Source organism: Dasypus novemcinctus, chromosome 3, assembly GCF_030445035.2.
Source record: "Dasypus novemcinctus isolate mDasNov1 chromosome 3, mDasNov1.1.hap2, whole genome shotgun sequence".
Taxonomy (NCBI): Eukaryota; Metazoa; Chordata; class Mammalia; order Cingulata; family Dasypodidae; genus Dasypus; species Dasypus novemcinctus.
This window is the reverse complement of record NC_080675.1, coordinates 114,595,563-114,613,099: the sequence shown is the minus strand read 5'-3', so window position 1 is coordinate 114,613,099 and position 17,537 is coordinate 114,595,563. Positions and strand designations below refer to the sequence as shown.

The 17,537-nt window shown below is 38.1% G+C and overlaps 1 protein-coding gene and 1 pseudogene across 2 annotated transcripts in view; both read left to right on the top strand.

Annotated features, from left to right (window-relative positions):
• Positions 1-13,328, top strand: part of UBR1 (ubiquitin protein ligase E3 component n-recognin 1) — a 159,233-nt gene extending 145,905 nt beyond the window's left edge. Inside the window, exons 43-48 of one of the 2 annotated variants that reach the window (XR_009185086.2) lie at positions 1,647-1,703; positions 4,290-4,367; positions 8,716-8,886; positions 9,132-9,233; positions 10,721-11,308; positions 11,415-13,328. Coding sequence is in view for 1 of the 2 variants with exons in the window: in XM_058294018.2 (XP_058150001.1) it covers positions 1,647-1,703; positions 4,290-4,367; positions 8,716-8,886; positions 9,132-9,233; positions 10,721-10,862 (550 nt within the window). In the remaining variant the exon portion in view is untranslated. Of the gene's footprint in view, positions 1-1,646; positions 1,704-4,289; positions 4,368-8,715; positions 8,887-9,131; positions 9,234-10,720 lie in introns of both variants that reach the window. The other variant, XM_058294018.2, reaches the window with a different exon arrangement.
• A 3,289-nt stretch (positions 13,329-16,617) lies between these two features.
• On the top strand, positions 16,618-17,166 carry LOC101413845 (ferritin heavy chain pseudogene; annotated as a pseudogene).
• Positions 17,167-17,537: the final 371 nt, after the last annotated feature.

Here is a 17,537-nt window from a genome sequence, read left to right as displayed (position 1 = left end):
CTTACATTTCTGAGGCTGAGAAAAATCAAGGCATCATCAGGTGGTGTTTTTTCCCCAAACACCAACTGCCCGTGATCCTGGTTTCCTCTGTCATATAGCAAGGCACATGGCAGCATCTGTTGGTCTCACTCTTCTCTTACAGGTTTCATTGCTTTCAGATTCTGGCTTTTCAGATTCTCTCCTCCCCACAAATTCATCGCATGTACAAAGGATTCCAGGAAGAGGATTAAGACCTACTCTGGCTCATGCTTTAGCTGAAGTAACATAATCAAAAGATCCTACTTACAATAGGCTTACACCTACAGCTTCCCCCATGATTCCTTTTAGTGTCTTCATTTTCTGCCTCTTCCTTTCTCCTTTTTCATTAATCAGTGTCTTTTCCTCTCTTCACCCATGTCAGAGTTTATGTGAATGTCTCCTGTCACCCTTCTCTACATTCTCTTCTCTTCTGTTAGGTTCTTTTCTGTGGTTCCTCATTTCTTACAAGGTATTCAGCTCTTCAGCATTATCACTGAATTGTTAAAAATGAATTGTGGGAGGAGCAGATGTGGGTCAAGCAGTTGAGCTCCCACCTCCCACATGGGAGGTCCCGGGTTTGGTCCTGGTACTCCCTGGAAAAAAAAAAAAACAAGCAAAACAAATGAAAAAAAAAAAACCAACTCAGGGAAGCCCATGTGGCTCAGTGGTTGAGTGCCAGCTTCCCACAGACAAGGTCCTGGCCCCCAGTACCTAAAAAATAAAATTATTAAATACTGAATTGTTTAAAAAAATCAACATTACGGTTTGTGTTGAGTACAATCAGAGTAGGTTGTGCTAATTTTACATTTATGTTTTTCAAGTAGCTATATCCTGAACTTGCTATTCTAGTTACATATTAAAAATTCAAAATATGAAACAAAGAACCCTTGCCGTTTTTATCAGTCCTGACCCTGCTTGCCTGGGAGCCTTTCCCCACCTTTCTCTGCTCTGTATTGCAACAGACCAAGCTTTGCAGGCCATATTTCCCAGGGTCCCTTTTCAGCTGCCTGGTTTCAGCCAGGGGGAGATACTGGTAGGATATTGGAAGGCAGGAAGAAGAAAAACTTGGGTGTTTCTGCCACTACCTTCTGCCTGGTGGGGCACCTCTTCTCTGGTTCCAGTTCCCATGAAACAAGCCACTGTGGTTCCAGGAAACACTGGTGATCCTAGCCCCTGGACTCCAATAATACCACTATTTCCTTTTGTCCCTCCAGCCTGGGGATAGTAGAAACTTTCTATTTTTGGCTAATCTTTAGATTGCCTTGCTTTTTATGTCCTTGTTGGCTTCTTGGCCTTCCTAACAATTTTATTACCAACTCCTGGTATTAAATTCCCTTCTGTTTAAATACTTAGAATGGTTTCTGTTTTTTTCTAGTAAGACCTTGACTGATATACTCTTTTAAAAAATTAAAAAATTAATAAAAGGGAGAGAAAAAAGTAAATAGACTCAAAAAGAAGGGGAGAAAAAAGGGAAGAAGAAAAGGGACAAGATATAAGGAAAAAGAAATATAGAAGGGGAACATGGAAGGAAGGGTTCGAAAGAATCAGAGAGAATGCATCACTGATGAATATTGCACTGAAGCCGAGACAACCCGCCCACTTACTTTTTCTCTTTACTCCACATACAGGTGGTGTGCTGATCCTGCCTTACTAAACTGTTTGAACCAAGAACGTACTGTTGTCAGGTTGGTTTTACTTCTTAGTCCTTTTCTTCCCCCACCCACAAACTGTGTCTGTTAATGTTGCTGGCTTGTTGAGTATGCTTTCTAGTCTTCTTCATTTCTCTTAGTACATTGTTTTCTACATTCCTGTTAGATCTTTACCTGGATCAGATTCTTCCTACAATTTTTTTTTTCTTGGAGTGCCTATCCTTTCCCTCTTAAAATATTGGAAGCCGCCAGTTCCATTTGAGAGAATTTCCTTAAGCTAGTGCATGCCTACCAAAAGACAAAGGGGGAGATAGCGTTTTGGAGCTGACAGTATGTTAAAATCAGAAGGTCATCACAATATTTCTATAAACCACTTTTTTTTTTTTAACCTTTGGGAATAAAGCAAGATGTAATTAGAACTAGAACAATTTCTTTCTTCCCTACTTATTTATCTGCTAGAAACTACCCCCAAAAAGTTTTTCTTCAGTGCTGCTGTTGCCCTTATGTTATGGCTCTGTCAAAATCCAGTTCTTCCTCAAGGACCAATTCAAATGCCACTACCTCCATAAAGCCTTTCCTAATATGTCCTCTCTCCTAATGTGTGTGCATGTGTGTGTATATCCTCCATCAACCTAAATCACTAAACAAATAAGTTCAATGAAGGGCAATAACTGAATGCTCATGTCTTTATCTACTCCAGGGTCTGGCTTGTATTATATACAATGTATAAATTTTGTTTTGTTTTGTTTTAGGAGGTACCTGGGATTGAACCCAGGACCTCCTATATGGGAAGCAAGTGTGCAATCACTGAGCTACACCCATTCCCCAACAATATATAAATTTTATTTGAATAGAGTTGCATGAAAAAAAACAGCAGAGGAATTGACCCTCAGCTTTAAATACCACATCAGTAACATTTTTCTATGGCTAAAGCAAACATTATGAGATAGTGTACACTTGCCACCTTCTATTCTCATCTTCTCTCACCCCTTGAACTCCTTTCCCTCCATTGAAAATGTATATATTCTGCCTTTCCCCACAACCTGACTTCCGTGATTTAGAGATAACAGATCCAGCTCCTGTGCTCAGATGAAGCAGTGTTCTAACCGTCAAGAAAAGGAAGCTCTTAAAGAAAAAATAAACTTTGAGATATCAGTACATATTTTAGAACTGTTAATCTCGCATAATTTTTCCTTTATTTCAAAGCATTGCATGTCCTTTATTTCAGTTAGTTTTCCTAGCATGATACTAAAATACTCTGTGAGAATTAAGAGATATGACATATACAGCTTTTAGACATGGGTAATTTATAATCTACTTACATTCATAAAGTGCAAGGCAATATAAGATAAAGTATAATAATGTGTAGAAAATACTTTAACAAAATAGAACTTTAAAAAGGGAAAGATGCATAGTGAGGCAAGATTAATCTTGTGGATGATTTTTAGCTGAACATAAAAAGGATTATAGAATTGAAATTGATAGAGAAGCTTGAGGAGAGAATTTCATATTATTCAGATGATCTTCCCCAAGCCATGCAATGAAAGCTTTTATTTTTATATCTAGAATGGTGAGAATGAATAATAACATTTGCAAACACGTACCAAGTACTAGATTACATGTGTGTTTCACCTCAGTATTTCTTTGGGTCCCCAATAAATTGTGTGAGGTTTCTTGACACTATACTATTATTATTATTCACATCTCACCATTTCTGAAATTAACATGGGTCTTTTTTTTTTTTAATTTTTATATTTTTGGTACCAGGTCTGGGGATTGAACCCAGAACCTCATGTGTGGGAAGCCAGTGCTCAACCACTGAGCCGCATCGTCTCCCCTGATTTGGATTTTTCATTTGTTTGCTTGTTGTCTGTTTTTTCCTTTTGTTTTGTTTTGTTTTGTTTTGTTTTGTTTTGTTTTGTTTTTAAGAGGTACTGGGAACTGACTCCAGAACCTCTCATGTGGGAACCGTTTGAGCCACATCTGTTCCCTTTTATAGTTTTTTTGGTGTTGTTTATTTTGTTTTTTGAGGCACCAGGACCAGGGATTGTACCTAGGACCTTGTATGTAAGAAGCTGGTATTCAACCCCTGAGCCACACTGGCTCCCCTAACCATGAGTCTTTTAATTGATGTTCACATTTAATGTAATTTTTCTTTTTTTCCCTGAAACCTTGTTATTAAATGTATGATATATACCTTATGATTGAGAAAGCATAATATATTCATCCCTGGTTTACAGATCAGGAAATACAGGCTTAAACAGGTTCAGTGACTTGTCAAAGTGTCAGATAATTCAGGATTTGTACCCATGTCTGACACATTTCAAGGTCTGTGGTCCTTAATCACTACTTTATATTACCTTCCCAAATAGTACAGAATCTAGCTAAAACAATTTGCTCTTAGGAAAATAGTGAGAGTTAATTTGGAAAGGAAATCAGCTGGTAAAAGATTTGGAATTTAATCTAGTAAACAGTGGGAGTTACTTTGAGTCCCAAGCATAGGTAAATACCCTTCTATTGTTTTGAAAATATTCTTCCTTCTATTAACCTTGGTCTTTTTTTTTTTTTTCAATCTGGGCTTATTTATTCATAAATAAAATTGCTTTTTAATTGCATTCCTAGGTACCCTAGAAAAAGAAATAGTTTGATCAACCTTCCTGATGACTATAGCTGCCTCCTAAATCAAGCTTCTCATTTCAGGTAAGGAGAAAAAAATGTTTTAACATCTCTTCTGAGCTTGAAAAGAGTAAACACCACTGCTAACTAACTTTTTTTAGTGACCACTGAGCATCTCTATAGCAGTAATCATATCCATCATTTTGGGTTTTTTTAAGCCAAAAGAACCCTTTCTTCAAACAAAGTCTTATGTGGAAGCCCATTATGACAGTAAAACAGCCCAGTAAAATGTAACAGCATTATGACTCAAATTGAATCTTGGATACTGGAGAGACGAGTACATTCCCTCAGCCTCATTCAGATTAGTTCTCAACTTTGTTTTTAATCTCCCACTCTCCTTTCACTAATCGTTTTCAGTGAAAAAAGAACTCAGTGATAACAAAGACTAGTGAGAAGCAAAACAAATTAAAATATGCTTACTCATCACTAACATCATATATGAATTCCCTATTAATTATGGTAGAGAGGAACATGAGTTTAAAGACGATTCTAATTATAAAATTGTGTCCCGTAAAGTTAAAATTAAGCTTTCCATTTTATTTCATTGACCTTATAAATTATTTAAGTAACAAATTCATGGGCAAGACATAACCATTGACGTATCTCTGAATGGGGGATTTATATTCACATCTGCTTTAGTTTTTGGAATGTGAATATTTCATATTTGAATCATAAGTCTTGAAAATAATAAGCCAAAACTTCGGTTGATGTGATTTTGTATTCCTGACACTCAGGTGAAATTACAACATTATCTATAGCAAAAACCACATTGATAATGACATGAAATCAGCACTAACGTAATTACAAAGCAAAGAATATCAACAGTTTGAAAATGAAAGCCTTTTTAAGACTTAATGATGTATTGGTAACAAAGCATCCTTTTCAAAAATTGAAGAAATTCCAAAACTCAGGAGTTTTGCAGTGTTACCAAGCATTGTGCAGCAGTCAGACTTTTTAGTAAAGTACTAAATTAGAGTTCTCAGTAAACACAAATAACTTCTAAATTTTGGTTTAAGGATACCAAGTTGTAATCTTAATTAACTACCTGAGTGACTTAGGCCTTAGTCATGTGTTAAATGACTTGCTTTCATTTGAAGGAACCAAAGAAAAGGATTGTGGTTTACAATCAAGAAGAGCACCTTTTTGGCCCATTCTGAGAATTGCTGCCCTGTATTATGACTAAAATTGTTCTCTTGGTTATAATCATTACTTTCATTTGTGAAGCCGGGAGTCTTTAACTGGTCATCTGCCAGGGCTTGGGCAGCCCATACCTTAGATTTTTTTACCAGATAGAACTGACCTCAAAGTTCTAGCTGTCCTACTACTTTTCTCCTGTTGGTTAAAGTCAGCCAGCTAAAGGAATGGTTGAGTCACTTTACCTCCTTAGCCTTCCTAATAAATTAGCTAGATAATTTCAAAAGTTGCATTGAGCTCTAAATTCAGTGTTTGCATTGCTTCCACAATAACCCAGTGAATAGCTATTACCTTCAAGGCATTAAAGATTATTATGTTGTTGGCTTTTGGGGGGATCCTGGAAGAATGTGGGCCATTAATCATCGTGAAGAGCCTCCTTGGTGATATTGCAACTTACTGGTTTCAAGTAGAAATGAGAATTTTTCCAGTTTTATTGTAGCCACCAGTTTCCATTCAGATCATATCATCCCTGGGATAGTAGGGTGGCTGTTCAGTTATACTTAAAGTACCTTCCCCTTTTGCTCTATAGCAGGGGCACTTAATCTTTTTTGTTCCATGGAGCCCTTACTAAGTCCACACTACACTGTATATTATTTAATAAATATATCACACCACACCAATATCTTCATAAGAATAATGTTTTTTTTTATTTCAGTTCAAGTTCACAGACCCCTTACTAAAAACACCTGCATAATAGGATAGTTGGTAACTCAGGGACTCGGCCATCCTGTGCTCAAGATGAGAGAAAACATTGGCTTTATCTAAATAGGGCAACAAACAATGCTACCCTACCCATTACCATTCTCCTAGGGAAGAGTCTTTTGGGTCTATCCCAGGCCCAGTCTGAGGCTGTCCTCTTGGGGCTTTTTGTCCTATTTGACATTTCCTTTCATTTTTGTAACAAAATTTGAACTCCATAAAAATTCTGAGGAGGGAAGCGTATGTAGTCAAGCAATTGGGCTCCCATCTACCACCATATAGGAGGTCCAGGATTCGATTCCCTGGGTCTCCTGGTGAAGGCAAGCTGGCCTGCATAGCAGGCTGGCACAGGTGGAGAGCTGACCCACATGGAGTGCTGGCCCATGCAGCGAACTGGCCCGAGTGGAATGCTGGCCCAAGTGGAGAACTGTTACACCAGATGACACAATAAAAAGAGACACAGAGGAGAGACAATAAAAGACACAACAGACGAGGGAGCCGAGGTGGCACAAGAAATTGAGCACCTCTCTCCCACTCCAGAAGGTCCCAGGATCAGTTCCTGGTGCTGCCTAAAGAGAAGACAAGCAGACACAGAAGAATGCACAGCAAATGGACAGAGCAGACAATGGGGGAGGGGGGGGAATAAATAAATAATAAAAATTCTAAGGAGCAAATGGTAGCCACATGTTCTATACTGTGCACTACCCAATCTAGGAAGAGCCCTACTTTCAAAACTGAAGATTGTAATGCTTGCTTCTTTTCCACATGTTCCATACTGTGCTCTACCCAATCTAGGAAGAGCCCCACTTTCACAACTGAAGATTGTTTTTTTTAACCAATAAATATAGCACTAAAATAACAATAAAAATGTCAACAGTAACAATTTCATTTTGAAATTTTTCCAAAGACCTTTGATTCTAAGTACAATCCCTAGCTTTTAAATAGTAAGTTTTTCATAATTTCCCTGGAGTCACTGTGTACTGTGTGCATGGACATGGAGATAGTACAAAGGCCTAATGGCTTTGAGATTAAGGATTGGAGCAAATGGCTAATGATAATTATTATGCTCTGGAGAAATGCCCTGAAAGTAAAAATAGTCCACTTATCTTCAAGGGACAGGAATGCAATGCCTATACACAGAGTCCCTCTACTCCTGTGTAGATGATGATTGTTTTCTTATTTTGCCTGGGAAACTGGAGATCAGCAAATAAGACTCACTGTTGATATTCTATTGGGGATTCTTTTTCATGCTCTTTATTCTGACCCAGGCTAGACTTAGCTGGATCTCCTGGTTGAATTAACTTCTGCCCAAATTAAGGAATTCTTGATGTTTCCCATCATGTCCATTATACAGCAGAGTCAGGAGGTATATGAGACCTTTTTTCAAAAGTAGCTATTATTGGGAAGCAGAGTTGGCCCAATGGATAGGGTATCTGCCTACCACATGGGAAGTCCCAGGCTCAAACCCCAGGCTTTCTTGAGCCGTGTGGAGCTGGCCCATGCACAGTGTGATGCATGCAAGGAGTGCCATGCCACGCAGGGGTGTGCCTCGCGTAGGGGAGCCCCATGCACAAGGAGAGCCGCCCAGCACGAAAGGAAGTGTAGCCTACCCAAGAACGGCGCTGCACACACAGAGAGCTGACACAACAAAAAGAAATACAGATTTCCGGTGCCGCTGATAAGGATAGAAGTGGTCACAGAAGAACACACAGCGAATGGACACAGAGAGCAGACAACAGTGGAGAGGGGGGGAGGTGGGAAGCGGGGAGAAATAAATAAAAAATAAATCTTAAAAAAAAAAGTAGCTATTATTTTATTTCAGAGAGTGCTATCCCCCTTTGGAGGTTATTATAACAAGACTTCAGAATACCACTGTGTGAAATGGTCAGATCTCAAGGTTCTCCTTGATTCAAGCAAGTTAACTTGGCCATTATCTACTCTCTAAGACTTGCTGTGATTCTGAGAAGGAAAGGTGCAGCAACTCATAAAACATTTCTCATTCTGGCCCTACAGATCTCAATATTTCAAAGAAATGGAGGAAAACGTGTTTAGACTTTCACTACAAAATGTAATTTTTAAACAACTGCACACCTACAATGTCATAGTCCTCCAACATTGAGGCCACAGGTTTTACTTTACTACTGGGAAGACATTTAACTATATGTAGATCATATCAGATAAAGACTAGATTCTATCATCAAATTTCAAGCTCAAGGCATATTTAATTGCCATATTTTCTGAAAATTATCAGGACACTGTAAATTTAATAATAAATTTTATTACTGTGGATTAAGCAGAAGACTTTGCAAGTCATCTTAGAGGTAACTACTAAAGAAGAATTGTATGATCAAATATTTCCTGGTAGTTTAAGAGCTTTCTTTGCTGAAAAGGGCCAAGGATTGAAAACATGCTTCTTTGCTAACTGAATACATCGTACTTTTGTTTCTCCACAATTGGGAATGTTTTCTTCCCTTTTCAGGTGCCCACGTTCTGCAGATGATGAGCGAAAGCACCCTGTCCTCTGTCTTTTCTGTGGGGCCATTCTATGCTCTCAGAACATTTGCTGCCAAGAAATCGTGAATGGAGAAGAAGTTGGAGCATGCATTTTTCATGCACTTCACTGTGGAGCTGGAGTCTGCATTTTCCTGAAGTAAGTAGTGAATGAATCTGCAAGCTTCATAATAAAGTTAGTGAATCTAGAGCTAATCTGGAGGCCACAAGTTAGCAAGACAATTTGACGGGAAATGATGGATCAGAGGTTAGAGTGTAGGCTTGTTATTCGCTTGAAATTGCATTTGAGAAGATAGGATAAGTGGTCAAAAAGTAGAATTCTGTTCATATTTTCATTATTTGTGCACTTAATAAATTTTTCCTGTTGGTTGTTTTGTTATTCAGAATCAGAGAATGCAGAGTCGTCTTGGTTGAAGGTAAAGCCAGAGGCTGTGCCTATCCAGCCCCCTACTTGGATGAATATGGAGAGACAGACCCTGGCCTGAAGTAAGATTTTTTTAAAAATTGGATGGTTTCAGTCAGTTCTTTATATTGATCTTTTTTTTAAGTCACATTATTGTACATAAACGTTAACAGTTCTTTGAACACAAAAGATAATGCTTAATATTGAGTTTTTTAAAAAGCTGCAAATTTAAAATATTAAACATGATGCCATCCCAGATGTAATACTTGAAGCTACTTGATGCTTTCCTCTTTTTAGTTCAAGCAAAAGAATAATACTTCTCCAAATTTTTTAAAGACACTAGCCATCCTAAAGTTAGAATTCTTTGTTATTTTCAATCAGCCTTTCTTCTGAATTCCTTGTAAGGTTTAACTGATCTTAAGATGAAAAGAAAGAAATCTAATGTCCAGTGAGAGCTGTTGGTTTAAAATGGGTATTCATTGTTTCCATTGTAATACGTGAAACTTCTTTTAGCCAATTGTATCAGCCTTCTTTGCTGATACATTTTCCAGAACATTAGCAAAATATTTATAATTCTGAGCATTTCTGTATCCTTCCCTGGTGATAAGAACTGGGTACTATTCATAACTTATGAAAATGAGGAGGAAAGACCACTTTAACAATGGTCCCAAATAGTGCATAAATAAAGATTAAATTCCCTTATAACAAACGGTTATTTTGTTTAACTGAAATTTTATTCTTTGAAATATTGTTCAAAATAAATAGGCTTAGACGCCTTTTGAGCATACAGAGATTTGCTTTTATTGTGTTAGTATTTGACCTCTATAGAGAGAGTCCTTGAGTTTTAGAGAGAAGAAAGCTGAATGATAAATAGTAGTTGGTTAAAGACAAGAGATCTGACTTGTTCCAGAAAGGTATAAAAACAATTTGAAATCCATTAAGCAATTTGAGAATCTCTAACCAGCAGAGACATCTAAGGCCTTGAAGAATTAGGATCTCACAGTTCTCCGTTATTGGCAAGAGCCAGACTCTTTTTGGATTAGCTCTTGTACAATATTGCAAACTGTGCAGCCCTATTATTGAAGTACTGTTAGTTTACTAAAATATTTGCTAATCACCAGCAAGTTTATTGTACCATAAGCATAATTATAATCAAATGTTTCTGAGTAGCAGAATATATTTGAGACTTAATCTCTGTTATGCAGATATGAGAAATATAAGATGAATAAACTACATGAAGCCAAGGAAACCATTAGAGCCTCTACTCAGGCTAACTATCCCAAAAAAAAGAGTGCTGCTTCACGTTATAAGCATAGTTGACCATGCAAATGACGTCCTATATCATATGCCTATTTTCTGAATAGTCAAGAAGCAGAGTTCTGCTTCACTAGCTAAAGAATCTTTCAATTCTTTGGGATCACTGAAAAAGGGAAAATATCCCTTTTTAAACCCTGCCCTTGTGATTTTTCTTAGTTCCAGGAACATCTCAAGATTTCAAACCAATTTAGGAATAAAGATGTGACAATAATTTGATTCAAACTAACATGTCTTATTTTTATTCTCCCTGAAGGAGAGGCAACCCACTTCGTTTATCTCATGAGCGGTATCGGAAGCTCCATTTGGTGTGGCAACAACACTGCATTATAGAAGAGATTGCTAGAAGCCAGGAAACTAATCAAATGTTATTTGGATTCAACTGGCAGTCACTCTGAGCCCCAACTCTGACTCGGGACAATTACAGATGAAGACAGTAAAAGCAGCTTGATTCAAAATCACGGAGACCTTTCTGAGGGCTGGGGAAGGGTTGAAGGGTCTTTTGCTTTACATCTGGATTTATATACATCAATAAAATATTCCTTAATGGAGTATTGCTTTCAATAGCAAACTTATGCTTCAAGGAAAGGAAAAAAAAGAACATAGACTTCTGTTCTCTGTTCCAGAACACTAAAAAAGTCCTTAGAAATGCATATTCATCCCAGGTGTCTGATTCTGCTAATATTTCCAGGATGCTCTTTCTCCTTCGTAATCTGTCCCCTTTAATTTCATCCACTTGATAAATGAAGTCACATCAAGCACTGTGGACATTTTTATAAGCTGGTTAACTACACTGCAACATTGCATTTGGTGTTCCTGACCCTCCTCTCCTCTGGAATTTTAGGTCAGTTAACATTGGATCATTAATAAGATTCTAATACTCTGTGCCTTCCTTTCAGTTAAAGAAAAAGATTACAAAAGAATAAAATTTTAATTATTTCTCTTTTAAGGAAATTCCCCTATGTGGCACCTGCTGCTTCAGCCAGAAATTAAACCAAATCCCTAAATGGACAGAGTTGCCATTACTGAGTCAGGTGTCTGCCAGTATGGGAAAAAACCTTTTTTCCACTGTTGATCTCAAGAAGGATTAGTATAATGTATTCATCTCTGATGATTCAAAGAGCCTATTATCTTCACCTCAACTTCAAATACCTTTGTTGAGTTTTGAAATTATACTTTCCATTTTATAAAGGTAAGTTTAAAAAAACGAGATACATTTGCCTCTTGATTGGAGCACCATCCTATTTGAATCTCAGAAATTTGTTCCACTTTTAATGCAAGCTAGCTGTGTAACAAGAAAGAGAAAATTCCCCAACAAATGAAGCTTGACAAATGTTAATTAGAACAATCAGATATATGCCAATCCTATAACCCTTGTCTTTGTAGAAGACTTCCAATTCTATTTCTTACCTTTGTGCCATCTCTTCAAACACTCTGGTTTTGTAACTGGTACAACCAACCAAAAAAACCATGTGATCAACAGTCCGTGTCCTGTTACAACATGCTGATTGAGCATCTTGTTTAAAAATAATAGAGCTGTCCAGAATTTGTGCATAGGCTTCTTGCTTCTTGGCTCTAACTTTTTATATTAAGAACTTGTGATATAAAACAGCAGACAGAAAATAAATTGAAGCCCTTCATTTTAGATTCTGTTGTCTCCAGGGTAATGAGTTAGAACTTAGAAAGGTACGTTGAAAGACTATCTTATTTTTACCTTTGGATTCTGCTGTCTCTCGTGTGCATACATGTTTTCCTTTTAAAAGCTCAGCAAAAGCAAGCAAGTAAAAATATATTTGCTAAATGGTTGATGATATACATTTGGGGTTAGATTTTTATCTTATTCTAATGTAAAGAAAAGATATGTCAATAAAGGATTGGCATGAACAGGCACCAGAATCACAATCATGATTTTCTACTTGAATATTCAGAAGGCATCAGGAAATTGATACAACTGTAGTGAACAGTTTGAAACAACTGTTGGGTGAGGATCAGAAAATTCAATATTCATTTTGTCATATTTGTTGGTATGCTTAAGTGACTTGAATATTTCCCTTTGATCCTTATATAATTTTGTTGGATGGATTGTTTGGTTGGAAAGTCTGCACCAGAATATGCCACAGAAGATGCGACTTCTGCCCTAAGTGATTGGCTCCAGTTTATCAAGAATAAACTGACTTTTTAAAAGTCAGGTCTTTTAATACGTTATTCTTAAATCCTGTGGTTGAGCTGCCAGAGGGACTATCTGGCAGTAATGAGTCAGAACTTTACTGCCAAAGAACCCATTTCAAATTGAGTTCTGCTTATTGAGATCATTTCCGAATTCTGTACTGTCTATAAGCATATTTCTATGCTGTCCCCAGCCCAGGGGGTTTCTAAGAATATTCACATGTCCTAGTGGTTTGCCTTCATCATTGCAAACAATTTAATTATGCTTATGAAGTTCACTTACAAGCAACAAAGTCACTTTATTTTCTTTATTGTTGTATGTGGAAGAATTGGTTCTACAGAATGGCTCCAGAAATGTTTTTCTTAATGTTTGGTGAGGGGCTGGCAGGACTTTAAAGATATGGTGAAGAAAAACGTATCTGTATAATTAATTTATTACGTTGGTTATAGGCTGTGAGTTCACCCTTTAATGGTCATTTGTCATTTCATAACAACTATGCATTTTGGTTCACTGTGATGATCTATATTTAGTGACTGCAACATGTTTTTACCACTGATTCAAATTCCATCCATGATGAAATTATACAAATAATGCATATATTGATATCTTTTATTGCAAAATTGTAAATTTAAAACTTGTATAATGTAATTGTGCTTTTTGAAATAAAATATATGTGTATATTTAAAAAGAATAAAAAGGGACTTCTCATATATGTGGATTTGAGTTTGAAGTATAAAAATCTGTAACTAGAAAGGACTTTTAATTAAAAGTTTATGTCAGCCCAGGCAAATTCTTTAAAAGAAAGATATGTTGAATGTAATGTTCTCCAAGCTTTTTGCCATATATTTGATCAGTCAATAACTTTTAAGGATGCATAGCAAATATATGTATAATTATTTTATATTCATGCACTGCTGTATGAAACATAGGCAAAATATGGAGGTTTTAAAAAGGAGTTGAAAAAATAGTAATAGATATTTTAATATCTTCCAAGGGAATCTTGTGCATCTCTTTGGGTATGCACGCTTTATTTTGTGGGGACAAATGTCTAGAGCAGAGCTGTCCAGAGGAACTTCCTGTAGGGATGAAACTATTCTGTATTTACACCCCAGTATGGTAATCACTAGCTCCATGTGGCTCTTGAGCACTTGTAGTATGGCTAGTGCAACTAAGGAACTGAATTTTTTTAATTTAAATTTTAATTTAGTCATTTGTGTCTAGCAACTACCATGTTGGACAGCATAGATCTACTGTAATGGTTCTCAAATTTGACTGTGCATTAGGAATCACCTACAGAGCTTTAACAAAATACAAATTCCCAGTTCTCATCTTAGATTCTGAAACAGAATCTCCTGGGATTGAACCTTAAGATAATCAGAGTGATTTCCTCCTGTTTCTTAGCCATGACTCTTTGACTTAAAATTTAGAACTCGCCTTCTTTTTAGCTCATTTTTGGACTAAATGTCAAAGAGCTTCGGTGGAGAGGAGGGGACAGGAATGGCAAGGAGTGCCAAACTTGGGTAGTTGTGATTTTTCATTTTGAGAATCTTTGTGTAAGGTTTCATTTGAGGAAAGGGTATCTGAACTAAAATAAAGTAAAAAAAAAAAAAAAAAAAAAGGAAAGCAATGGCTTTCCTTTTTTTTTTTTTAAGTTTAAAATATTCCAGAAGGGGTAACAGGGAAGGCAATGAAGGAAGTTGTTATGTTTATATGTGTGTGTTGTTTTTGTTTTGAGGGTAGATGAATGAAAATATAAGGTACTTGTAATTGACAGGGAGCGGTCACTAAGGGATCTTCTGCATGCTTATATCAGCAACTGTGCACTACTGGGAAAAAGAAGTTGTACAACTAGGCAAACTTTTCATAATTTGACTACATTAAAATTTAAAACTTTCGTACAAGAAAAGACGCCATTAATACAGTTAAAAGATAGCTAGAGCTAGATGGTATAATTATGTAAATATAGATCTGAAACTCCCCAAAACTCTTCCTGAAAACCACGTACACCAACCCAAGATAAAAGGAAAAAGTATATTCAACAAAACCAGGAAATGAGCTATCAACTCCAGAATACAAGATGTACCCCAAACACCAACAGCAATAGGACTTGTGCAGTAGAAGTGGTGGAAAGTGAGCAAGAGCTGCAGAATTGAAAAGTTGCCAACAAATACCATCCAAATGGGTAGAATCCCCACTCAAGAAGAAACCTGAACAATCAAGTCCGAGGAGCAGCAAAGCTAACAAGTCCTTGCATGCTTTAAATTGAGGGTGGATGAAAAAGCCAGTCTTTTTTTTTGGCTTTATTTTTTTAATATTACATTAAAAAATATGAGGTCCCCATATATCCCACCCCCCTCATCTCACTCCTCCACCCGTAACAACAATCTCCTCCATAATATGAGGTCCCCATATATCCCCCACCCCCCTCATCTCACTCCTCCCCCCGTAACAACAATCTCCTCCATCATCATGAGACATTCATTGCACTTGGTGAATACATCTCTGAGCACTGCTGCACCTCATGGTCAATGGTCCACATCATAGCCCACACTCTCCCACATTCCACCCACTGGGCCATGGGAGGACATACAATGTCCAGTAACTGTCCCTGCGGCACCACCCAGGACAACTCCAAGTCCTGAAAACGCCCCCACATCTCGTCTCTTCCTCCCATTCCCTACCCCCAGCAGCCACCATGGCCTCTTTCTCCACACCAATGCCACATTTTCTTCGATTACTAATCACAATAGTTCATGAATAGAATATCAGTAAGTCCACTCTAATCCATACTCTATTCCTCCATCCTGTGGACCTTGGAATGGTTGTGTCCACTCCACTTCTAAATCAAGAGGGGCCTTAGATTCCACATGGATGCTGGATGCAATCCTCCTGAAAAAAAGCCGCAGTCTTGAGAGGATCAAATAGTATGGTGGCAGTCCAAGCCCTCTACACTTCTGTAAATGACTCAAGTACTGCCTGCCTTAAGGAAAAAGCCTCGCCCTGTGGAAAACTGCCAGAAACAAACCAAACAGTAGGAATACTGCAGGTATTGTGCCTGTGTTTGATATATAAAGTAATATATTAGCAAAATGGAACATATAAAGATGTATGTACAAGAGAATACTTTACTTGACAATAATAACAGAAGGGAGCTGTGAAGCTAATAAAGATTCTTTGGCTCATCCCTACCCATTCCTCCTAATGATCCAGAACATGTATCTCATTGAGACAAGAACAATAAAGAATTACTGCCTAGCACCAAAGTTATTACAAGAAGAAAAGGAAGTAAAAATGAACTAAAGTTGCAACAATTTCTGAGAACACAATAGAAAATCTGGGCACAAAGAAGATGAAATTTACAACCTAATATTTAAAATTGAGTTATGGGAAGCAAACTTGGCCCAATGGATAGGGTGTCCGCCTACCACATGGGAGGGCCGCAGTTCAAACCCCAGGACTCCTTGACCCGTGTGGAGCTGGCCCATGTGCAGTGCTGATGCACGCAAGGAGTGCCCTGCCACTCAGGGCTGTCCCCCGCATGTGGGAGCCACATGCGCAAGGAGTGCGCCCTGTAAGGAAAGCCACCCATCGTGAAAGAAAGTGCAGCCTGCCCAGGAATGGCGCCGCCCACACAGAGAGCTGACACAAGACAATGCAAATGAAAAGAAGCACAGATTCCTGGTGCCACTGATAAGGATAGAAGCGGTCACAGAAGAACACACAGCAAACGGACACAAAAAGCAAACAACCGGGGGGGGGGGGGGGTGTATGTGTGAAATAAATAAGAAATAAATAAAAAAGTAAAAATGAGTTATAAGAAATTCAGAAAATAGGCCAAATGTCTTCACAGAAAGTCGCCGTGGTTTCCTGCTTCAACAGTCCTTGAACGGAACCCGGCATTCACCCATTGGCCAGCCACCCCCAGCTGCCTTCCACCATCCTTCCAGTGTCACGTGGCCGCTGCTGCTTCTCAACCACCTGCCTTGATGACCACATCCCCATCGCAGGTGCGCCAGAACTACAACCAGGACACAGAAGCCACCATCAACCGCCGGATCAACCTGCAGCTGTACGCCTCTTATGTCTACCTGTCGATGTCTTACTACTTTGGCCATGATGATGTGGCTTTGAAGAACTTTGCCAAATATCTTCTTTACCAATCTCATGAGGAGAGGGAACATGCTGAGAAACTAATGAAGCTGCAGAACCAACCAGGCAGCCAACTCTTCCTTCAGGATATCAAGAATCCAGAACGAGATGACTGGGAGAGCAGGCTGAATGCAGTGGAGTATGAATTACACTTGGAAAAAAGGGTGAATCAGTCACTACTGGAACTGCACAAATTGGCCACTGACAAAAATGATCCCCACTTGTGTGACTTCATTGAAACCCATTACCTGAATGAGCAGGTGAAGTCCATCAAAGAACTGGGTGACTACGTAAGCTATTTGCACAAGATGGGGGCCCTGCATTCTGGGTTGGCAGTGTATCTCTTTGACAAGCACACTCTGGGAAACAGGGATGATGAGAGCTAAACCTTAAATTGGCTTCCCGAGGGCCAGAGGGTAGTGCATGTGCATTGGGTTTATCTTTTCTAAAAGTTGTATCCCACATCCACTGAGTTCTTTATTGGTACCATTCCTTCAAATAAAGTTACTTGGTACCCACCCCCCTCCAAATTACAGAAAATAATCAAAACTTTGACAGAACACATCAGAAATGAAATGAAAGATCTCAAAAACTGATATGACCAGAGATCAAAAGCATGTGAAACTCAAGTAAAAGGGATAGGAATTAGAAAGGAAGACTAAATGCAGAGGAATACAAAAGTGAAAAGTCCCTATGGAAAGTACAGTAGGGAAATAAATGAAAAGAAAAACAAAGAAAAGCAAAGGTGAAAAGGACT